At 39.3% G+C, this 25,915-nt stretch overlaps 1 protein-coding gene across 1 annotated transcript in view; it reads right to left on the reverse strand.

Annotated features, from left to right (window-relative positions):
• The window catches only part of LOC124157070 (polypeptide N-acetylgalactosaminyltransferase 2), a 180,144-nt gene that overhangs the window by 19,494 nt on the left and 134,735 nt on the right, over positions 1-25,915 (reverse strand). The window contains exons 3-6 of the mRNA XM_046531542.1: positions 19,425-19,492; positions 9,800-9,865; positions 7,200-7,321; positions 813-988 (exon numbers count right to left, since the gene is read on the reverse strand). Of these exons, the coding sequence (XP_046387498.1) occupies positions 813-988; positions 7,200-7,321; positions 9,800-9,865; positions 19,425-19,492 (432 nt within the window). The remainder of the gene's footprint in view (positions 1-812; positions 989-7,199; positions 7,322-9,799; positions 9,866-19,424; positions 19,493-25,915) is intronic.

Genomic DNA, 25,915 nt, shown 5'->3' on the forward strand with positions numbered 1-25,915 from the left:
TAACACTGTCAGCTCCATTCACCACGGAGGGATTTGCGTGATGGAAAGTTCAGATTAGTGTTGCACCAGTCATTCACTTATACAATTTCATTCACGTCATTCATTTGCAAATGTGAGAAGGTCATGCCTGAACGTTTGCAACTTACAAGCTCCGCAAACTTCACAAGCTGCTCGGGTGAAATGAAAACTCATAAGTGAACCACACCATAGATCGCAAGTTGCAAATATGGAATTTTACAGTCTGATTTATTTATAGCTTTAACAAGCTTCATAAAATAGGATTTGCCTTTAAAGTTCCTCATGACTTCTACTTCACCCGAGGTAGAACAAAATGGTGGGTGGGCAATAATTTCACGCTCTTGGCTTCAAGAGGAATAGCTAATGCCCTCCCAAATTATGTCATTGATAAAACCAACACGTCTCATATGAAGGAAAAATACCATGCTGATTTTATAAACCAAGATTCCTCTAATTAGAACCATGCTCTCAAAGCATTTTGGCCACTGGACCAACTTTTCCCCTACAATTTATATCAACTTTAGAGGTTAATGTGGCATACGCAACCCGACATACAATACTAAAAGGCAGAGTGAACAAGATCAACTTCACCCAAAAAATCATTCTTAAACTTGAGTAAATTAGAGAACCTGATATTTGAGATGAGGTCCAGAATAAGTACCTACATAAATATTTTCCTTTGAAGATTGCTATCCCATCAGCAGAATATTGAATAGGGAGATCCCGCCTTATCAGAATTACTATGTGAGCACATACTGAAATGACCCAGAAGATGGATTCTTAGTAGTGATTACCTGATGGCAGCAGTTGGATCTTTCTGCCTTCTATTCCTCTCTTCATTGCTCAGATACTCCCACTTGAAGACTAGGTTCCAGTCAAAACCACCCCGCAAGTCGGCAGAGGCACCGATATACTGGAAAGTGTCCATGCTGATGACATCGATGATGGGGCAAACCACTCTTGTCCTATCCTGCGAATGAAAAATGCATCAGCATGGAAAAACAAATATGCAGTCAGAGAAAAAGTTGCACTCAAAGTCTGTAATATGCATTTTGAAAAAGTGTATTAAAAGTCTGAGGTACTTTCACGAATATTCCTCAAATTAAACTTCCATTTGACAATACGACCTCAGAAATGTTAGTTTATGCATACCACGTGGACTTAAAGAGAAAAATTTTGGTATCACCCAAAAAATTATGGCTATTTTGAATAATAATTCGGAGGAGCATTTCTGTAGAAAAAATCATCTTAACCCTTTCGAGACCGCAGAGTTTTCGTCTTAGCTTAACTGCTGTACCGAGCCCCAAGAGACTCTTCTTTCTCGTGGTACGGAGCAATTTTGGAGGGCATTCGTTAAGAAGGGTCTCGCTGAACCTTTTTCGACCCCTCCACGGTGGGACTCCGCATTATCTCCGACTCCGAGAGTAGTTGTGCTCCCTCCTTTCCGGGTTTACGACCATACCTGCGGCATTGGTTCGTGGTCAACTTATGTATTGCTTATATGTATTTAGCAAATGGATAATTGTTGCTTGCATGTAAATTACAGACATAGAATATAATTCCTCATTTTTATCTGAGCATTATCAAATTTTAAACGAAGTTCTAAGGCCATTGTCAAAGCATTTCACGCAGCAACAATTTCCATGTTGATGTTTATACATAACCCGAGATATAAGTTAATATTTGTCGTAGAATTTCGTTTAAAAATTCTAAACGCTGCTCAAAAGACAAACAATTCAATTCTTAGTTTATATTTCTTGAGAAATGAACAAATATTTATTTCGAAAATTGACTCTATAAACAATTGTGTGACCGCTGTCCCTTACCGCTGAGAGGGGTTATAAAAGACGAAGGGTCCGGGTACCTGCTCCCGGATTCGGAGGGTTAATCCTAAACCCCGAAGCGTTGGGTCCCGAGACAAAGGCGACCTAAACCCACGACCGTCCTGAAAGGGGGAGAGCTAGAAAACGTATATATACGGGTTTTGTTTTCTTGACCGGGAAAATCTCACACGTACATATACTCCCGTGGTCTCCCGGGTCAGGAAACGTCCACATGTATATGTATATACGCGTACGGTAGGGAAAAGGTTAAGAATTGTTTTAATTTTCAACTATGCCAATCTTACAAACGTTCAGTCTCCCACTGCATGGCTGCTTTTCTTTGAAGACAATGGATGGTTGCTATGAGTAATGGGCTCTTAATTCTTATTCCCTTGTTCTACCACTTTGAAAAATTCTGAGTAGTTATCCCTTTCAGTGCACTCTACAGAAACCTACCCATCACATGAGGCAAAAGTGCTAAGCGCACGGCAGGCAGGAAGAAAAGGTACGTTCACAGCAGTGAAAGAGTTGAGGACATATTGCACCATTTTTACCCCTTGCAGGGGCGGATCCAGGATTTTTTTCTGGGAGGGGCACAAGCAAGGCCGTATCCAGGATTTTGTTCTGGGTGGGGCACAACGATACCTCGTAATACAAAACAAACGCAATCATAATGGGACCGTATTAAAAATCTTGCATATTTTTGAGGGTCTGGGGGGGGGCACGTGCCCCCGTGCCCCCCCCCCCCCCCTGGATCCGCCTATGACCCCTTGTATGGTGTATATAATTCAATATGACTTATTAGGATGTATTTTTATGTCTTTAAATTGTTTCAACATCTTCATTTGCCATGGAGATATTAGCAAAAAAAAAAACATTTGACTTCCAATTAGCCTCCACAGGTACAGGTAGGAACTCGGCCAACAATTGGTGGAAAAGTATATAATATACATATATGATTCTCAACATGGTAACACCACTCTAGTTTCAATTGGCTTGGGGGCCGAATTCACCGTTTTATCTTCCTAGGCCCTTAGGGATTTAACACTTATTCAGCATTCTAAACAATACAAGATATAGATTAAAGTACTGTGATAACAATTAAAATAAGATAATCATGGAACTCCTTTCTTTTAAGTGCTGCACATGCTTTGGCTTCTAGCATGTGATTGTGGGTCGGATAATGCTGGAGTAAGTTGGATTTTTCTCATGGCCTTCATGAAAAGGACCCTACTATTTCCTCTGTCTGTGCAAGTCTTGTGACAAAATACTGCAGGTACATTTACTCTGTTTTCTCATGAGTTGCCACACCAAATGTTGATTCAAAAGTCCATTGTCATCTGTCATTGGTGATGAGGCAATTTAACAACAAAGGCAAGTTAACGCACTTTTGTCCATATCTAGGACTTATAACAATGTACAATTCCGGAAAGATAAATCTCACAACCACAGAGCCAAAAATTTCTAAGTTCCAAATTGATTCCGATGCTACTGAACCACACCTCCACAGCAAAGAATAACAAATGCTAAAGAGAGGGCCTTCTTCGCTTTCAATCAAAACAAAGCCCACGGTTTGAGCCATGATGACGCGGTGCTGCTCCCCCACCCTCTCTCCTCCCCTTCAAGCGTCACTCGGACAAAAATCATTCAATCCTGAACTGCAAAGGACGTGCAAATGAACAAAAGGAAGTGAACAATAAAAAGTTATCCCAATATTTTCTCCATGGTGCCGGCAATGAAAAGGAGAGTCGAAAATCCTGTTGGTTGTGGAGTCACCGCAATCTCCTTCTCTTCCTTCATTTCATTCATTGTGGGCCTAACAGGGGGAGACAAACTCAATGTGAGAACACTTTTCCATAGGGCTGCAACAATATGGGACAAGAAATCAAGAGGAATGGAGGAGCTACTTCTCAACCACAGCCCTCATGAAGAATGACTACTCCAAGGGCCTCGAAGCAGCCTCCCTAAAAAGTCATTTACTCTTCCCCCAACCCACAAATTACCAATGAGGAATCTTGTAATCATTTATAGCTCTCAACAACAACAAAATAACTGTTATTATAACGATTTCTGTACCTGATGATGTCGCCTCTGCGACGAAACCGGTCGTATTGAATACATCGTGTGAAAAAGTACCATAACTTTTTAGTGTTTACAATGGATTTTCACAAAGTAGGTAAAGCATGAAACAATTGAGTTTAAAAGGACGTGACTTGCTAACATACTGTTTCCGGAGGGCTGGGCTGCATGATCAATGCTATTCCCAATCTGCTTGAGCAAAAATGAGATCTTGAAGTTTGCCGAGCTATAAATGATTACAAGATTCCTCATTGGTAATTTGTGGGTTGGGGGAAGAGTAAATGACTTTTTTGGGAGGCCGCTTCGAGGCCCTAGGAGTAGTCATTCTTCGTGAGGACTGTGGTTGAGAAGTAGCTCCTCCATTCCTCTTGATTTCTTGTCCCATATTGTTGCAGCCCTATGGAAAAGTGTTCTCACATTGAGTTTGTCTCCCCCTGTTAGGCCCACAATGAATGAAATGAAGGAAGAGAAGGAGATTGCGGTGACTCCACAACCAACAGGCTTTTCGACTCTCCTTTTCATTGCCGGCACCATGGAGAAAATATTGGGAGAATTTTAAAAAGACATAGCATAACACCAAGACATATTGCCAGGGGAAATCTTCTATTAAATATATATGTAAATAATAGAAATGTTCGAAAACTCCAACTCCATTAGAGACACAACCGTCATCCCGCACCTACTCGTCCAAAACCAAAGGCTTCTCTGACCATTTCCCCCAACAATACACATAACAAAGATGAAAGACAGAAGCAGGAGAGGTGTAAGGGAGAGAGCTTCGGAAAGGATGCCCGCAAGGATACGTTCAACTATTGCCCTGCCTGCCCCAATACCATGGACTGTGTCCAATGTGAGCAGTCCTTTCAGAACTATCGAAAAAATTCACATTTCTAAAAATTATAAACAACCCATAACAATGTTTTTCATTTAAAAATGCACAGATTCCTTTTAATAATAGCCGGCCTCGGTGGCGTAGAGGTAACGTTCTCGCCTGCCAAACAAGAGGTCGCGGGTTCGAGTCCCGCCTGGGTAGGTTTCCCCGGTCCAGGGCATGGTTGTTTGTGTACGTTTACTTGTTACATTTGTTGAACACCCCGGTGTAAAATGGCCAATAAGAGCTGTATCCGGTGGTTTGAGAATAAAATAAAAATAAAATAAATAAAAATAATGCAGTCATGCAATAGAAATAAAAATCTGAATGAAAACAACTTATTATAAATAAAAGCCATTTTCATTCTTTATTAATTAACATATTTAGTAATATTATAAACTTTTAATCCACATTTTCCTTTTTATTTATTACCCTACGTCAATCTAAAACCTTTTTCAGAGGATATCATATTACTCAAGCTTACTATACATAATTGGGAATAACACCTTCATACAAAATATCTGTAATTATTTTTTGGGGTAATAAAGCTTATAAAACATGGCATCAATTAGTATCATTATCTCGCAACTATTAAGTTTTACTCTGTTATGATGTTGCTCACAGTTTTTTTTTTGCAAATTAAAAGGCTTGACTGGGTTTTCTCCACAATACTACTTAACAAAGAGTGAATAAATAGAGGAGAGAAATATGTTTACATAAATAATTTGTCACAATATTGTGGGGGCGCATCACAAATTTGACAGAATACTTCTATACAATCCGCAACTTCTCCTCGCTATTACATCTTCGAAATAAAAAAGTAGATTTTTTCGGCCCACCGTGGTATGCAACCCGCGTGTCACCCCCAATGTCTGCCTGGGGTGGCGCGCGCTCACTCTCGGTGTGATATCCCGGGAAACAAAGGGAAGAAATGAAAGATATCTGCCTGAGGTAATGTGACAAATTGTTCAGTCATGCATTCTTTAACAACTCGTCATTTAAACTTTTTTAATTGGCAAATAAAATTATGGAGACAATCTTAATTTTTCACAGAGCTTTCCTGCTAGTTAACATCTTTAGTGAAATTATTTTGATTCACTTATTGCGGTTGTTCATTTAAATTTGCAATCAATTCAGATAATAAGAGTTCATCCTTGGCACCGAGTACACATCGAGAACCGAGAACCGATTGGGGAGAAATGGACCGGTACCGAGAACTGAAAAATTTAAGAACCGAAACATCCTCACAATAGCAAACATAAATATTTCGCATTGGCGTATATTAGTAATCCCAAAATTCTTGCAATAGTTTCATTCGTCACAACTCACAAGCCTCGTATATTTCACCAATAGTTAATTATGAGTATTAGCAGGTTGACATCAAAAGGACTTTGGAAAGGAAAATCAAGTCGAATTCGGAGCTCATTGTGTATTTTGCCATCGACACACTCAATTTGGCTTCCACGGCCATCCTAAGAGTCCCTCAGTGCAGATTCGACCCAAAGACTTACGTTTGGATGAGAGGGAGCATAGCGACACAAACCAAGCCACAGCGCTTCAATTTCTCATATTCCATGTAAGGGGGTAGTTCCTTTTCCGCGACCACCTCACTCATGATATGGATAATATTTTGCTCCATATTTATCGTATTTCCAATAAATGAAACCCATTCATTTTATTTCATCATGATTTTCTGGGAGCCAAGAATCTAGCAGTGGAACAATATGACACACAAGCAATGCACCACCTCCACCAACGCCACCTCCGTGGTAAAGCATGGAAGGAAGTGATTTCCCAGCCCCTTCTGCAAGTAATGAAACCTATTTATCAGACTTCCTTGCTATCCATGATCGATCAGAGATATTGAAATATTTTATGCGATTCATCTACTGGCTATGCGAAAATGGCTTTTTTATTCTGACACATTCTGCTTTGAGAGATTCTCGGAAATGCTTTCTGCAAATGAAAGAATGACTTCAGAAAACTCCGTCACTCGGTGAAGAACTCTCAACCACATGGAGGCTCAGAGATTTGGTCTACACACCGACGCAGAGGTCAAACGTCATCCTTCAAAACTCTTCTGGATCAGTCGGAAAAAAGGGCCACGTTCGATGCTCCGACAAGTGTTTGTTGCTCTTTGCAGCAGGGGTAAGGCAAGAATTGGCATTGACCACTGGACGTCTATTCGGGAATTCGAAAATTTTAGGCCCCTGGGTGGTAAGAATTTTTCCATTCAGAAATCTATAATAGGTTTCCGGTGATTCTTAAATTTGGAGACTATTCGACAAAAATTGGCGACATGATAATACCATTGTATAAGGTTATTTTTTACTTAGATACGAGGCTTCAAAGATGAGTTGTTTATGGTTAGAAATAGAGTGAAAGCACTTGTAGAGTAGCACACTGACCTCAGCGACCCTCTCCAGGAGAGGCTCCAGCCAGTTGACATTGCATTCACAGTGACTGTCAAGAAACGTCAGCACAGGGGCGGTGGCCGCGTCTGCACCACGCACTCGAGATCTCATCAGGCCTAAAATTAATATAATGGATTCCCAAATTCAAACATCTCCATTCAGCCTTTCACTTTTTCACATGCTCCTTCCAATCACTAAATAACATTTTTGTAGAGAAAGAGTCAAAAATATACAATAGTATGCCTTAAAATAGTTAAATCCACCAAAAAAATTATTTCTTCACAAGGAATGCATGGGAAAAGAGTTGCAAGTAAACTGCATCATTCCAAGCAGCTAAAAACATCACAGTTAAATTGTCAAGGAGTGACACTCGGAAAAGATGAGCGTGGAGCTGATGGGTTTTGTTCTCCAATTCGTTGGAGGTACACAAACATAATAAATATATGGCAATTGATGGCAAAAAATTCTATGCAATGAATGCCATGGGGCCAGACCATGGTTCTTCCTAAAACAATAATCAAAATGTTTTCGCATGGAACTGATGCATTTACAAAAGTTTATTAACCGCATCTTCCTGCGCCATTCCTCAGCCTACCAATGACATGGCGCCATTCTCGATTTCCCCGTCATGACATGAATTTTCCCTGATGCCTTGAATGTTATTTTCTGACCAGTGAGGCAGCCAGGAATTGCGTTCGGGGGAGAGATAGGGGTCCACAAACAGGGTGGGAAATTTTTGAAAAACAGGGTACTTGGTAGAGGGGTTGAAACTAATTTGACAATTTTTTATAATAAAAGAAACTATATTTTCCAAAGAAACTTTTCGTAAATAAATGATTATTCAATATTTTGTTTTCTTTTATGATGCAAAGTTACTGAGTTTTTTTATTTCAGGGGGGGGACGTCCGGACCCCTCACTATTCCCTAATTACTCAGACACATTGCAAATCCCCCTTTTGCCTTGATTCCCTGATCTCCCAGACCAATGACAATCCTGAACATAAGTGACAACTGACCCTGAAAATTAAAAGTAGGCATAGAAAAGGATATGTTAACATGATTTCATATCAAACTATTGGGAACCATCGGAAAATGAATTGCTAAACTATACTTACAAATCTATTTCAATGCCGTGAAAGGAAATCATTTATGAAATAAGATTCTTGCACTTTGGAAAACCATACCCATGCAGCATCATGTGCCAAGTTTACACCCAAAACTTATCAGTATCATACATCACTTCTATGCATACATCCTGGTGATATAAAAGTGATAACGTTTAGATATCGCCTCGGATATTAAAAATTGATTAGTGATGTAAAAAATATAACCCACTGCATTAAAATTTGATATCACAGCTTTGATAAAAAATTATAACATCAACAAAGAGCCTGGTACAAATTTTGACCAGCAATTATCACTATGTTGCATGGGTATATATTTCCTCTAACCTTAGTAATAATCACGGATAGCTCAAAGAATTATACTGCGAATATTTAATGTGTCATATGCTAAGTTCGGCACATATTAATGGAGGCTCAAAATCACTTTCAATCACAGATTTTAGTATTCTGGAATTATGAATAAAAAATTATGCTAAGAATCGTTGTGTTACATGTGTTAAACATTTGAAAATTTTCAGAATTGTTTCAGGCATGACTTTATGGAATCTACTCGACATAATGAAAAGTGTATAAAACTTTGTAATTCTAAATATACACACATTTAATTTGCGACTCATAAGGTTTCAGCGTGGTACATCATCGGATGGTACAAATGTATGGAAGGCAGAGAATAAATAGACTCACACAAAATTATTTTCAAAAAATCCGGAAAACACAGCTGGTGTGAGGAGAGGGAGGGTCAAGGGGTGGGATGGATTCCCAGGGGCGGCCAAAGAGGTCTCCAGGGGAATGAATGGGTTTAGGAGAGCGGGGGGAGGATTTCCGTGCTTACATTGTCTTCAAAAATGAAGAGGGGGGCCGTGGGTCGGGTGAGAGGGAATGAATAGCAGTGCGTCCGTGAAAACATAGTCATGTGAGGGAAGGAAGCAAAGGGTTTGTCTCCTTTTAGGTGACTAAGAGAGAGAAGTGTATAAGGGGGAAGGATATTATAATGTTCCTTATTTTCGACACTTATTAAATTTCAAAATTGCTCTGAGGCATCGAGTCTGGTCCCTTTTTCTCTATGAGTAAAGTCACTAGTATGGTTCTCATCTAGTTCTAATATGTTTCTATGCATTTGTACCCGGCGATGACGTACCTCGTTGAAACCAATGGTCGTACATTAAATATTTATGTGTAATTACAAAGTTTTCTTTACTTTTCATTATATTTTCAGAGGTGCAGAATCAGTTTTAATGATAAACTATACATAAATACATTTACTTCTTAATATTCCTTGATGAGGTATCAACAGTAATGAAACCCATTTTCAGTAAGACACACTCAAGTAAAAGACAATGAAAGACAATAAACACTCACACGACCAAATTGCTGATGCCATTACCACCTTCCTCGGAGTTAACAATTAGAGTCATATAATTACATACTAGAAATAAATGTATACATGCATTTATAATTACGAGTGATTACCTTCTCTCTTCTCATTCCTGATGACCTTAACCTTCTGCATTTTGGCCAGTTCTTGTCCATCAGAAGCTGAAAGAAAAAAAAAACAGAAATGGTACTTCAATGGAAGAGGATCACAAAGAAGCGAAAGTAAGTTTCAAACTCAAGCATCACCAGTGAATCAAATAAAATAGATAACATTTATTAAATCACATGACACAGAAAATGGCAAATAATGTAATTATTTCCATTTAAAGTAATTATGACGCTTATTTATTTTTCTCATATTTTCACATTCTTATCTCCACATATTTTCCAAATTTTTAAGGTCTTCCTATCTATTTTGGGGGGGTTTGACAATCAATAATGATGTACTAAGACAAACACCTGTGCCCTCGATAGCGTCAACATACCCAGGCGGGACTCAAACCCGTGTCCATCAGTTTGGCAGGCAAGGATGAACTAAATTGTGTCCTTGAACAGTTTGCATTTAACTTTGGAAAAATAACACAAACGATTAATCTAGCAGCAGTACGACGATGTTCTGCCCTCACCAGCATTAGGAAAAGAAACGTATTTCCTGTTACCTCTCACAATCAGCATTCAAATACAACTGGGCGGTGATTCTCGATCTCCCTTCTCCTGGCTCTTCCCGTCGCCTCGGCAACTCGAAGCGAAGCGAAAATTTTCTGGCAGAAAAAGCTTATCAAAGATGCGCCCCTTCCCATCAGCACACGCATGATGAATTATGCTGTATTCGGCGAGTGGCAGGGGGAGAAGCGAGCGGGGAGGGGACGGGAGCTACCTGCCGCTCTTCTATCCGCGACGCTGCCTGGGCGTTGGAATATTTTCTTCGCGGACGCGCAATCGAATTTGGCATTTTGTGGCTCAACGGTGGCAGACACGTCAAAACGCACGAAATTTTTGAACTTAGGGATAGAACCTCGGCCAAATCTATAGGAAATGACCATAACATTTTTCGATTTTTTTTTACCATCAATGGCATTATGCGAGGGTCAGGGATTCACCTAAAGGTCTCAAAATTTTCAGGAATTATTTTTGATCGGTCCCAGAACTTTTTTCCATCGAGACCGATGGATTCGAAAAAAAACAATTTTCCCGATCAAAAGCTCAGACGCGTGGGCTAGCTCAGCTGAAATCGAAAATAGCCGGCCAAAAATAAAAAAGTCGACTTTTTCATTTCGCACCGGGAACAGTATATCCTCGTTTTAGATCCTCATCAATTTACAGGGCATGTAAAACTGGAGTTAATTTTTTTCCAAAATAATTTAATTTTCAAAGCGAGCCAAAAATCAATTTTAAAAAAATACGAAATCTGGAGTGCGCGATTTTTACGGAAAAGTTCAGTGTTGTTCCGCAGGCAATGAAATATATACTTAATAATTCAGAATTTATGAGGAAATTTAATGATAGCAATATTATTTTAATTAATTAAAAGCGAACTTTAGTTAGAGTTAATTCTTTTTCTTTTAACTTTATTATTTGTTTAAAATGTCACCGTTTTTCGTTGATTTTCTACCTAATGCTAGGATAAAAGTAGTTACCGCCGCCTGCCGCTCCTAAGATATAGGAGTTAGACTGAATTCTATATTATCGAAAAAGAAAAATCTTGCTCCAACTTGCACCCCTCGGATTTTTTTAAGCAAAGCAAAACGATGTCGTGCGGTTGTCGCGCCCCGTGACCCGCAATACGTACGGCGTAGGCACTCGGGAACTTAGCGTGACATGCATTGCAGTCCGTCTGAGAGACTCGATATTCCCTAAATCTTGAGTGCATTGCATTCAACCACTTATTATTAGCGGTGTGTCTATGGTATGTACCCTCTTCTAACGGTTTTACCCATGAGTCTGTGCAATAAACCTAAACGTAAACGGTACGCGCGCTCCCCGAGCCCTTTGTCTTTGGCAGCTACTCCATTATGCAAGTGAGTATGTAAGTGACTCGCCAAGATTGACATTGGGTGAGATTGGCAAATGGAGGGGGGGTCCGTTAAGCAGAATTAATTTCGTATTTCCTATCATTCGTGTTGGATTTTTTACGCAGAAAAACCTTATTCTGGAAGGAGATGCGTAATTACAAACGGTGCTGTCGGCTTTCATTCAAAAAATGCTTTTTCATCAATATTTTCGAAAGTAGGATGAATGATACAGAATGAATAGCAGATTTCCGACAGCTAGTCCAATCAGTGGGTTTTCTTAATTATTAGTTTGGATGTTATTATTGCGTGATTTGGTAAACTATTAGTAATCGGCACTCCTAATAGAGTGCTATATACAATCTACATCCAGGAATATCGGAGGATATAATTACCCGCTTTTGACAGCTAAATCGATTAGAATTCGAGTAAATGATACTCCTCAGCTTTTGCGATACGAGGGTAGCCTTTAAAGTGTCGGGAATGAAGACAACTATAAGAGGTTCAATAACGCAATTTTTTTATTGTTTTTCAAAGTACTCTCCACGATAGTCAATGCACTTTTGCATTCGATGGAACCATTCTTTATAAAATTTATTCCATTCCGAAGTTGGGGTAGTCAAAATGGTTGTTTTGTAGGCATCAACCGCTTCTTCAGACGTCAGGAAGCGTTTTCCTCGTAGCATATTCTTTACTCTGGGGAATGTGAATAAATAATTGGGGCTTAAGTCCGGGCTGCATGGAGGATGATCAAGAATTTCGACGTTTTTCTGTTCCAGATACGACTTTGTGACTCGAGCGGTGTGTGAGCTAGTATTGTCATGATTGAGCGTAATGCGTCGATTTGGGTAGTCTTCCCGAAGCTCAGCGGTCACTTCCGGAAAGCAAATGGTCGTATACCTTTGAGAATTAACTGTTCTTTGATTTCTAGGAGCAATCATCGCTACATGCCCTGATTTGGCCACGAACGAGGCGACCATATTCTAGGAAACGCTGCGAAAGCGAACAACTTTTGTCGGTTTGGGTTCACTTTGGATTTCCCATACTGAAGATTGGCGTTTTGATTCAGGCTCGTAGCTATAGATCCATGATACATCACCACTTACGATGTTGTGAACGTGCTTTGATGCTCCTGAGTTGAATCGCTGTAGAGTATTTCCACACCATTAGACTCGAGCTGGTTTCTGTTCTTCTGTGGGTGGTGCGGTATCCAGCGGGAACACCAATTTTTTAACACCTGAATATTCATGTAAGATCTTTTGAACTGAGGTCCCTGACATGTCAAATGATGCCTGAATCTCATGGTATATAACATTACGATCTTTTATAATCATGTTACGTACAGCATCCACGTTTTCTTGAGTGACGGCGGTTTTTGGTCGCCGTTCACGCTGTTCGTCACTGACGCTCAGTGAAACTCTGCATACTAGAGAGAAACAGTTGTCTTTGATGGTGCTTCTACGCCAAACACAACATAAAGTTCAGTAACGCATTCTTGCTGGGTGACACTTCGTCGAAAGTTAAAGAAAATTATGGTGCGGTACTGCTCATAACTTAATTCCATCTCGTACAGCGACTTGGGAGCTTTGACACGCCACCGTTTTAAAAATATCGGGCCGATCTTAATGAAACTTTGCATGGGCATTAACCAACTCAAAAAGTTGTTTATAAACACCGTTAATAGTGCAAGATGATAAGAAACTTTCTATTCCCGACACTTAAAAGGTGAACCTCGTATTTGAGATTGTAATTCTACTATTGTAATTTATATACAATGAAAGCGAATTTGATTTAAAATATTTACATTACGGCTCACTTAAGTTTTGATTTTCAACATGTAGTTTTATACCTGTAAACTTCAAACGTGGGACCTTTCGGGAAGGTAGGGTGGTATATATTATTTCTTTAAGGTCTATTAAAAACGCGGGTATTTGTTTATAAACACCATTTATAGTTGCTAGGTGATAGGGAACGTTCTATTCCCGACAGGCTACCTTCGTAATTCTATTGCTCACTGCCGAAAAGCGAGGCAGGGGTGGAGACAAACTTTATGTTTACTGAAGCGGTGAAGCCATATGTCAACTTGTACAGAGAGAGCATTCTATGTTTTAGTTTTATCGCATATATATAATTGTCTTTCGGGTTAATGCAACGTCGACTCATTTTTGTTGGACGACAGTTTCGAGCACGCTACAGCTCCCGTCTTGGGGTTTTGGACTCGAAGACGTGAGTTGGAATGCACCCGTCTCTGTCGTCCACCGAAAATTAGTCGACGCGGGACTAATTCGAAAGATAACTATCAAGTTAATCTCCGCAGAAGCTTCCCCAACAACATTATCGCATATTTTGAATACGAATGCACTCAATTGTCTTTTCAATTATTTTTTCTTCACCCTACCACGTAGCAAATGAAGATGGATTTTCACTTTGCCTGCCCGTACAGAATTCATCACAAAAGTATTCCCAATACAATGTAATTAATTATTTCTAGCGTTACTTGGTGAAACTGCTTCATATTAAATAAAATAACTTTGCCAATTTAACTAATTAAATTTGACACGCCCCATTCCATGGTGGTAAGACATCGCCTGCCGTCGACACCAACTCTCAATGAAACAGCATTGGGTCAGCGGGAGAAGGAATGATCACACACACAATAGGCCCATTAAACATGAATAAAAATCTATACAGAATTGCACATCAATTAATATGATATTTAGGTAGATGCATCAATATAAAATTGTTGACATTTGTAATTTTCAGTTGTGTTTTGTCTCTGTTGGTTGGTTACCAAGATTGTTTATTGATCTGTATTTGTTAACAATCCTTATGTGTGTGAAGTTAAAATACGGTACTACTAAAACTTTTAAAATATGAAGAGTTATTGCATTTAATTCATTTACAACTACCAGTGCTTTCCAATAAAATACCAACAGAGGTTATGGGCCCAGGACTGGTAAATTATAAGAAGTAAGTGAAGTCTTCATAATGTCGTCTGACGCATCCGGTATATCGTCTCACATTAAGCCGTTGTGTGGGCGTGAAGGATATCCAACTTGGAAATTTAAGCTGAAGGCGTATTTAATAGATCAAAACTTGTGGCATGCTGTTGATGGATACCCAAATGATGATCATACTGATGCTGCTTCAAAGTCCAGGAAGGATGAGCGTGCCCTAGCTAAGATTTGTTTGTGCGTGGACGATTCCGCTATCATACATGTAAGAAGATGCAAAACAGCTGCTGAAGCATGGAAAGTTCTTGCCGATGCATATGAAGATAAGGGTTTTGCCCGGAGACTTAACCTTCAAAAGACTTTGTACCGGTTATCCCTCGGAGATTATACGTCCATTGAAGAGTACCTAACTGCCGTAATGGATACCGCTCAGAAGCTTGCTGATATTGGGAAGGAGATTCCTGATGAGGATTTAGTTGCTATTTTGCTTGGAGGTCTTCCTTCACATTACGACCCCCTAGTAATGGCACTCGAGAATTCAGGAGTTGAAGTAACGGTGAACATGGTGAAAACTAAACTCTTAAATGAAATGTCCAAAAATGATGGTGCAACTGAGACTGCATTTGCATCCAATGCGTCTCGAACTATTCCGAAGAAAAAGAAGTTCCCGAAACGCAACAACTCTCAAGATGGTATCGTCTGCTATGGATGCAACCAACCCGGCCATAAAAAACCAGACTGTCCAAACAAGACCAAGAAAACGGCACAGACATCGAGTTCAACCCACAAGCAGCTACACAAGAAACAATACACTTTATTCTCGGATTTAGGTGTTGGTGGTTGTGCTCAAAGCAATAAAAATGATTGGTTTGTGGATTCCGGGGCAACTGCCCATATGACTCCTCATAAAGATATTCTGTTCAATGTTAAAAGTAACTCTGGTTTGGAGATTGTGTGTGCTGATAAACGTAAGTTGCAGAGTGACAGTATAGGTGATGTCATGATTCACAAAAGTAATAACAACAACAGTATTAGTAGTATTTCTGAAGTTGTTCATGTGCCTAATCTTGCTACAAATCTTATATCTGTGTCAAAATGTGTTTCAAAAGGTTTTATTGTAGTATTTACGAAAGAAGGTGCTAAATTTTTTCATGATAATGATTGTAGTATTTCAGGGAATGTTTTAATGACTGCTCTTCCCAGTAACGGGTTATATAAGATAGAGTCACAGGTATCAGAAAAGTCCCTGGCTGCTACAACTAACCCTTCTCAGCAAACTCTTTGGCATTGGAGGTTGGGACATCTCTGCCGCTATGGTATGAATCTACTGAGAAATGGATTAGCTGATGGAGTTGATTACGCCCCTGAGGAAAATAGAACTGTATGTACTGCATGTCTAGAAGGGAAACAGAGTCGAGAACCTTTTCTTAAAATCAAAAGTAAAAGGGCGACTAAATGCCTAGAGTTGATTCATTCTGACCTCTGTGGACCATTCAGTGTAAAATCATTAGAAGGAAATAAGTATTTACTTGTATTTATAGACGATTACTCTAGAATGATATTTACCTATTTCATTAAAACAAAAGATCAAGTTAGAGTAAAGTTTCAAGAGTTTAAAAACCTCATGGAAAAGCAAACTGGCCAGAAAATTAAAATTTTACGATCAGATAATGGTTCTGAGTATGTTAATAGGGAATTCTCAGATTATCTTAAGTCAGAAGGAATTATTCACCAGACTTCCATACCCCGTACTCCTCAGCAAAATGGTGTTGCTGAAAGGGGAAACAGAAGCATTGTGGAGAAGGCTCGTTCCATGTTGCATAGTGCCAGACTACCTAAGTCATTTTGGGAAGAAGCTGTGAGAACTGCTACGTATCTCAAGAATAAATCACCTCATAGATCCGTTACAGGAGAAAAATGGACTCCAGAAGAAAAATGGACAGGTGAGCGTCCCAACTTGACACACTTAAGAGTATTTGGCTGCCGAGCTTTTGTACATATTCCAAAGGAGGAACGCAAGAAGTGGGATAGCAAAAGCAAGGAACATATATTTGTAGGATATAGTGAGAATAAGAAAGCTTACAAATTTAGGGATCTTTCTAATTATATGAAGGTAGTCCATGCTAGAGATGTTGTGTTTTTAGAAAATAAATTTTCCGGTGAGAGCAGTACTGATGCTCAAATTCCTTTGGATTCTTACAATGAAAATGCAGATTCAACAAAAGATGAAGCTGCGGCTGCTGTTAAAATTCTTTTGGATTCTCCTTGTGAAAATGCAGACTCAACAGAAGATAAAGCTGGGACTAATGTTCAAGAAACTGCTAAGAGTCCTAGATATCCTCAAAGGGTACGTAACAAGAAACAATTTCCTGATCATGTTGTTTTACAAGCAAAAAATTTCTTTGACAAAGAACCTACCACATTTGAAGAGGCTATGCAAAGTGAAGACAAAGAGCATTGGATGAAAGCAATGATGGAGGAATTAGAGTGTCTTAGAAAAAATGAAACTTGGAAGCTAGTGCGAGTTGCAAATAAAAGTGTAATACCATGTAAATGGGTTTACAAATTGAAAAGAGACAATGGTGGTAAGATCATCAAGTACAAAGCTCGTTTAGTTGCTAAAGGTTTTGCTCAAACTCATGGTATAGACTTTGAAGAAACTTTTTCTCCGGTAGTCAGAGGTTCAACTATCCGTTTGCTGTTGGCTATGGCAGCAGAACTGAATCTTGATGTTGAACATCTGGATGTCGAAACTGCTTTTTTAAATGCCACTTTAGATGAAACCATCTATATGACACAACCAGAAGGTTTCATAGCTGTAGGTGAAGAGAAGAAGGTTTGTCTATTACAGAAGTCTATTTATGGACTCAAGCAGGCTAGTCGTGCTTGGAACAAAACAGTTCACAAGTTATTGTATGAGATAGGGTATATTAAATCAAAACATGAACCCTGTGTCTACTTTAAACATATTGGAACTAAAATAGTTATTATTACATTATATGTTGATGATTTCTTTATATTCTCCAATGATGAGAAAGAAAAGAAGAAATTGAAGGAAGAATTGAAGAAGAGATTTGTCATTAAGGATCTTGGCAAGATCAAACATGCCCTGGGAATGAATTTTACAAGAGATGAGAAGAGGGGAGTATTCAAGATAGACCAGAAACAATACATTAAAGATGCTTTAAAGAGTTTTGGCATGGAAGATTGTAAGATTGTTTCGACCCCAGTTGACGTTAGTCAAATGAAAGAGAAGGGTAAGGATATCATAGATGTCCCGTACCAGTCATTAATTGGAACTCTCATGTATCTCTCCGTCAACACGCGGCCAGATATTTCCTTCATTACTAGCTATCTCTCCCAGTTTAATAAGAAGCATACAGATATACACTGGAAGATGGCCAAGCGGGTACTTCGTTATCTAAAAGGTACTATGGAAATGGGACTCACATACAAATGCACTGGGAAGCCTATTTTTGGTTTTTCTGATGCAGATTTTGCAAATGATCTAAATGATAGGCATTCATACTCTGGATATGTTTTCACTTGTGCAGGTGGACCAGTCTCCTGGAGTAGTAGAAAACAAAAATGTGTTGCCCAATCGTCTTGTGAGGCAGAATATATTGCTCTTTCCGAGGCTACTAGAGAGGCTATTCATCTAAAACATCTTATTTCCGAATTATTTCAGGAACAAGAAATTATTACTATTTTTGAGGACAATCAGAGCGCTCTCAAGTTAGCAGAAAATCCTGTTTTCCATGATAGAATGAAGCATGTAGATGTGAAATACCATTTTGTTAGAGAACAAGTAGAAAACGGTAATATAAACGTAGATTTTCTCTCCACTGAGGAAATGACAGCTGACATACTTACCAAGGGCTTAAATCGTATAAAACATGAAAAATGTATGAGAGGTTTAGGCATGGTTTAAAATAATTTTAAAAATTTGTAATTCATTTGATGGAAATGCTAAAGAGCTGTTTCAGCACATCTTCAATTACGGGGGGGTGTTGACATTTGTAATTTTCAGTTGTGTTTTGTCTCTGTTGGTTGGTTACCAAGATTGTTTATTGATCTGTATTTGTTAACAATCCTTATGTGTGTGAAGTTAAAATACGGTACTACTAAAACTTTTAAAATATGAAGAGTTATTGCATTTAATTCATTTACAACTACCAGTGCTTTCCAATAAAATACCAACAAAAATTTAATGTATGAACAAGTTCTCGTAATAGAATTTTAAATGTAGTTCATCTTTGCCACAAGTGATTATGAAATCTAGGTGGAGACATGGAGAAATGAAAACTTTGGCCGACTTTATTAAAATTGCTCATCATTCTGGATAGCGGAATGTTAAAGGCATAATTTATTCTGTGGAAATTAACAACAAATGGATGTGGATTTCTAGAACTATATGGCTGGGTGCATTTAAATTTACTAAAGAAAGCAGAAAGGAACAATCTATATAAGAATAAATAATTTTGCAGAGGAATAGGGCATCGATGGAAGAACGTCTGCCAGATAAGGGTTTCAGATTTAAAAAGGGATAGAAGACATGAAGTATTGTAATCAGACCGTGATATTCCTATTTTGTAATTAACGAGATATTTATTTTGGACAAGTTCAAGCCGGATTGAGTCTGTAGCCAATGTTTCATCGATACGATATAAAAATGTGCATTCTTAAAGAATGTACAATTTATTGGCTGGGAAACCTTCGGAATGAGTGCAAAAAAAGACAAAGAGTAGCGATACTCACGGTCATCGCTGAAGTCATCCACCAAAATGATTTCCTTGATGAGATGCTCCGGACTGCGGTTGAGCACACTGAAATGAAAGAGTCAGACCACTTCTCAGTTTCTCATTTCTGAAAACATAGCGAGTAATGCAATAGTATTAAGTCACAGCGGGCAATTTCAACGAAAGAATTGCCCTCATGAGGGATGGTGGTTGAACAGGAGTGAAATGCTGTCCAAAGGATGCATCTTTGAGAGCATGCAAACACGACTGCATGGGTGGCCAGATTGAACATAGGCAGTGGGGAAACTCCAGAGCTCACGGATCGCTAAAAGTATTAGGAATCGAGTTTAACGGGCTTGCCAATTATATTAATGATGCTGGACACCAAATAGTATCCATCAAAGCGCGCACTGGAGTGAACGGAGTCCCTTGTGGAGCCCTTGAAAGAAAAATGCATACAGCAAAATGAATGCCTTACAACACCCGCCACACACCTCGCCTCGCAGGGCACCGTGTGACTGTGTCCCGGGACGGAGATTTTATGCCATGAACCGCATTCGGGAACCATGATTGAGTGCTGGTCTCTTCAAAATGGTTGGTCGCCCAATGGGAGTGGACTTCTCTAGGAGAACTTTCACTGCATTACATATCTGCGTCTGAACGAAGCTGGAATTCAAAATTATTGCCATGTGGGAAATACTTGCCGAGGAATCGAACCACAGACCTTTGGCTTCCCGGACTGAGAGGACCACTACGCTCTTCAGGTCCCTTGATTCCCATGGAATAGTACCGAGGTTCAACGGTGATAGATGCCATAGGCGCCTGCGGTAGACGAACGATGCTTGCCACGCGAATAATCAAGGCGTAGAGTGGTCGCAGCCCGTCCTAGTTTGCCACACAACTGATGGCGGAAGCACATGCATCCAGACGCGTGGAGTTGGTTTATTTTCAATCTTATGAAGGAAAATTTAGAGAAATGCAATATTCATAGGAAATAAAACGTATCCATTAAGAGCTAGAGCGTCCTCAGTGAAACTCTGCATTCTAGAGAGAAACAGTTGTCTTTGATGGTGCTGCTACGCCAAAAACAACAAAAAGTTCAGTAAGCTGGGTGACACTTCGTCGAAAGTTAAAGAAAATTATGGTGCGGTACTGCTCATGACTTAATTCCATCTCGTACAGCGACTTGGGAGCTTTGACACGCCACCGTTTTAAAAATATCGGGCCGATCTTAATGAAACTTTGCATGGGCAGTAACCAACTCAAAAAGTTGTTTATAAACACCATTTATAGTGCAAGATGATAAGAAACTTTCTATTCCCGACACACCATGAATGAGTTTCAGGATTTTTACTTTATTTCCGACGTTCCTATAATGGCCACGCATCATATGTTTGTATTTTGGTTCTGAGAAGCTCCGGAAAACATCTCCACTCTTCTTACACGCCCGACGACCTTCCTGCGTTTAATGAATCAAAAAAATATGACATCAGTCCGATTTCCGATAAGACACTGTGGGACATTTAGCCTAAAGATGGCCGCCTTCCCTCGTCCCCTTGGCTTGATGCGCTTCCTTACTATCTGCTACAGTTTCCACGGAGAAAGTATAAGAATAAGAAGGAACTTAGGAAGGACAGGCTTGCTAAAAGAGAATAAGGAACGAGATTTATTTGCAAAGTAAGGCAAGCTAGTAAAGGGTGGAAGATGAACATATGGGAAGAGGTGCAAATTAACGTCGTACAAGGGAAAGTGGAAGTGGTCCATAGCATAGTGAGGAACCATTTCAGGGAATGGAACAAAATATGTAATAACATACGGAAATAATACTGTGGTAATATTTTAACTGAAAACGAATAAAAAGCGGAGAGATGGAAAGAGCAGTGGCGCCGTGAGGGCGGTTTTGGGGGTTTAACACCCCCCCCCCCGCAGAGCTTCAGAGAAATTCTTAAGTTTAATCCATTTTACTTAATTGGATTGATATTACTAATAGAATAGTGTGAGGATTATTAAAATATCCCTCAGAAAGCCGTGAAACTCGCCATTTTGAACAATTTATCTTAAAATTCCTCAATTTATTAATCTCGCACCTATCTCTTATCCTTGTGAGTATTCCATACCCCCACACACCCCGGTATTAGTTGCACATCAACCCCCCCCCCAACCTTAATTCCTAGCTGCGTCCCTGCCTGGAGGAATTATATAACGGAAGCAAACTTAGCTTCAAAAATTATCGAAGAGGAAAGTGAGGCAGAAAAGGATGACATGAGAGCGAGCATCTAATGATCGGAATTTGATGATGCAATAAGAGACCTGCTAAAGAATAAGTCCCCAGGAACAGATGATATTCCATAAGAGCTAATAAAAAATGCAAGAGAAAAGGTATTAACTCAACTGTATAAAGCTACCTGCGATATGTACTCAACAGGATAAATTCAATAAGAACATCATGAATAATTCAAGAAGAAAATCATCATTCCCATCCCCAAAAAGAAGAAATCAGAGAAGTGCGAAGATTGTAAGACCATAAACCTAACGATGCACGAGTCGAAGACACTGACAAAAATATATATTCATACTGGCTGACCCGTAAAACGTTGTTTCGTCACATAAATTATTTCTAGTAAATATTTTGGAGGTCAAATAAAAAAATAACTGACTTATTGTAAGTTTGTGGTGATGTGGTACATGAATGAAGGAAAAGGATGCTGTGAACGATGTTGACCTATAAAAAACAGTAAACATTAATTTTTTAATTCGTTGTTCTTTCATTATCTTTATATTTGTAAAAGAGGATGTCTGTTTGTCAACCAAAGTTAATTCGTAGGTTCATCCCATGCTCCCAAATCACGTTGTGCTACTCTTGGTTTTGTCCGACGCGTCCTTTGTGTCCTTATGTCATTACCATTATAGTTACGTCACGCCATGCAACTTCGTCGGTTCCTTATCCTGCTGGTTAGGCAAAACCCTAGACACGATCTGGTAAAACTTAACTAAAAGGGTTCTCCTCTTACCTATTAATACTCTTGGTGTAAAACCTTTTCCTGGGGCATGCGTAAGTTCATCCCGTGCGCGATATATAGAAATCATTGTTTGCAGTTATATAAGTATACCATCATCAGACCTGCTTTGTTCTTTTACCTAAAAATCCTGCTATGTGACCATGAATTCCCAGTTCAAAGTTTCCCACTTCCCTGTGTACTATACTTCCCGATCAACACCGGGTGACCTGCTAGTAATCAAGAAATTTTTTTCACTTTCATTTATGAGCGTTTCTACGTACCTGTCATACTAGGGTTCAAAAATTCAATTTGAGGTAAATGGACCGTTCAAAGTCCTGACATGGTGTAAATATTCCAAATTTTAATAATCCGTACTTGTTTCTCCCCATACTCCGACTATTTTTTACGAAAACGCCGCGGAATTGAGCTCTCTTATCATATGAGCAAATGATTCCGTTTACAGAGCCATTCTATTACTGAAGATTTCGCAGCTAAGATAAGATTTTCTAAGAAAATTTCCAGTTAGCCATTCTCCCCAATCATTACTGTGTCTTACCAATCCATTTCATCAATACTTGAAAGTCACATGTTCACGCAGAGGAATGTAACGCAACAGTGCGTCGTTTTGGTGTCAGTCAGTGACGATTGACATACATTTTTTTCCGCTGACCAAAATCGAGGGATGCGGGAGATAAATCGTTTCGTATCCAAATCAAGTCCATACCAAGGATGAAAGATCAGAATAAAAAAATTCCCCAGCATTCACCGTTTTTGTTCCTGAGGGCCGTCACTGACTGACATTTTAACCTGTGGTATTGCTCAAATTTCAAATTTTGGTGCGTGCGCTTCATTGGCCCCGACTGGTACACAAAATTCGTGGCATAATATGTTCCTCGAGTAACTATGTTATATCAGTTTTATTGTTCTTGGTAAATTGTTTGTTTATGCAGCGGAGTATTTTATTTTTTTGCCAATTGTTGACTTCGGCATGCCGCGTATAACCGTCACCTTCATTGTCGTCGCGTCGCTTCGGTACGTTTGTTGTGAAAGCGGGACATAGGAGCAGAATGATTGTTGAGATCTGAAATCCTTAATTGTAACATATATCAGGATTTATTAAGATGGCAAAGACGGGAGCAGAGAGACAGCGCGAGCATCGTGAGAGGAAAGGGCAAAGAGGTGAATGCGAGGAATTAAACAGGAAGAATAGAGAGCGGCAATGAAGTCGTAACAGATCATGGCAAGGGTGGTATTGATGTAGTTGGGGGCAAAGGCAGAAACATGACCTGGGAAGCTTTTAAGTCGGGTTCTCCTGTAATAAATGCAGTGTGAGTGTGTAATTAAAACAGCATGAAAATAAAATTTGCAGAGATCCCTGTACACGGCATTTCTGCCTCCAATGAAATGCTGGACTAACAGTGGCACGGCATTTCACCCACACGGAACACACTCTTTGTTCACCATGTGGAGTTAGTTGCTATAAATATAATTAATATGTCTCCTTACGCAATAGATCAGTACTAGGGGTACTCACCATTTTAAGCGAGAATATAGAAATAGAAGCAAAATTAGTGGATAAAATACATACTATGTGCTTACGTTTCAGTGGGGTAGCCAGGAATTTCGTTCAGGGGGGATCTAACACAGGGGGAAAATGTTTTAAAAACAGGGTACTAGGTAGAGGGTTCTAAACTAATTTTAACACTTTTTTCTGAAGGAAAATAATTGTGTTTTTACATTTCGGGGGGAGGTCCGGACCCCCTGGACATACCCCCTGGCTATGCAACTGTTATGTTTCTTTTATATAAATTTCTGTGTTCAATATAGATATATTTTTCAATACTCATTCCATGAAAAAAGAAAAGTTAACACACGTCAAATCACATGTGTCAGTCAGTGACAATTCCCGTCAGTCAGTGACGCTCCATTTTTATGGCCAAAGAGAGGAAACCATTACTTACACAAAGTCACGATTTTGCATACGTTTCGGTAACACTTAGAACTATTTTACGTATTTCGTGGATTTTCTTTATCTTGCACAATTTCAGAGCAATGCGAAGAAATGTGACAACGTCACAAAACGGAGTTTCATTTTTGTCAGTCAGTGACGACGACTTTGAAGTTTGAAATCTCCGGTTCTACTGGGGCCACAGGGTGGTACCAAAGCCAGTGTATGCTTTCACTAACTTGTTTTTGGTGGAATCCTCCAGAAAGTTCCTAAATTGATTTGTATTGAGTCAAAGGGGAAATATATGAACAAAAACTGGGTGTAACAGTGAGCCAGTGACGCGTAGAAACGCTCTTATATAAACAATTTTAAATGACATTTATATCACAAATTATGACCATTAAAAAAATATTATCAGCCCCTTAGTGCAATGGAGTGAGCGATATTTTTAGTAAATATATCTTTACCCAAAACAAAAACACTCGGTTGTTTACCCACGCGTGAGCATGCCAAAGTGTCCGTATGAAGAACACGGTGTGCCTCAAAAAGACATCGTTTGGCCTTGAGACTTGTCATTGCGAATGCCAACGTGATTGGAAATTGAACCCGTTTACATTCAATTGGCACATCTGTCGGAATAATAGGGATTCGTGGTAGTAATACATCTCCTCGGAGCATTCCATTCATAATTAATCGTTATAGAAAGAGATTCCAAACGACGTAAACAACACTGATGGTCATCAAGGGGACAGTAAGCCAAAAACGCTAAAATTTCAGCTTTTTTTGGATGTTTTTTTTTCTAAATTCACCGTAATTCACGTGGAAAACGAAATTCGATAGCAATAATAAGAATGTGCATTTATTTTTCTTTCCAATGGTATATGTCTCAACTTATGTGACCGTTATCACTAATTTAAATATGCAAAAGAAAAAAAAAAGGTCTGCAGTCATTAAAAACGAACTTTACATGTATTTCTTATGGACTTTCTTTCTTTCTATGGGCCCATTCCAGAGCCTCAAGGGCCCTGGAAAATAATGGAAATAGTTCACAACACATTCTCAGTCCCACTGAAAAGTGAACACACACACCAAATTTCATAGGAATCGGTCCAGCCGTTTCGGAGGAGTTTGGAAACAAAAAATCGTGATACGAGAATTTTATATATCAGATTATATATTGAGTCGGGTCGAGTCCCAGTCAGGCCGCATTTTTACCCCCTGATTTCTGGCTTTTTCCACCTACCACAGCGCCGTTGTCCTCGTCCTTTTTCCATTATATGTTCCTATCCCTTTCTTTCCTTCTCTAAGATTTTTTAAATTCTCTCTCACAAAGACCGTTCTCGAACGCACCGAGCTGAGGACTGGTATTCGGGCGTTTTGTACGACCTAGTTGAAGCCGCGCACGACTTAAGTCTAATATTCTACGTTCTTTCGTTTGACTAAGGTGGTACAAATTGGGAGCTGGTACAATGTAGGCAACTCTCCCCTATATTATTATTACGTTTTAAGGTCTTTTTCTGTCATACCATATATGCTCCGACATTACTGCACCTACAGTGATAA

The sequence above is a fragment of the Ischnura elegans genome, chromosome 4, assembly GCF_921293095.1.
Source record: "Ischnura elegans chromosome 4, ioIscEleg1.1, whole genome shotgun sequence".
Classification (NCBI taxonomy): Eukaryota; Metazoa; Arthropoda; class Insecta; order Odonata; family Coenagrionidae; genus Ischnura; species Ischnura elegans.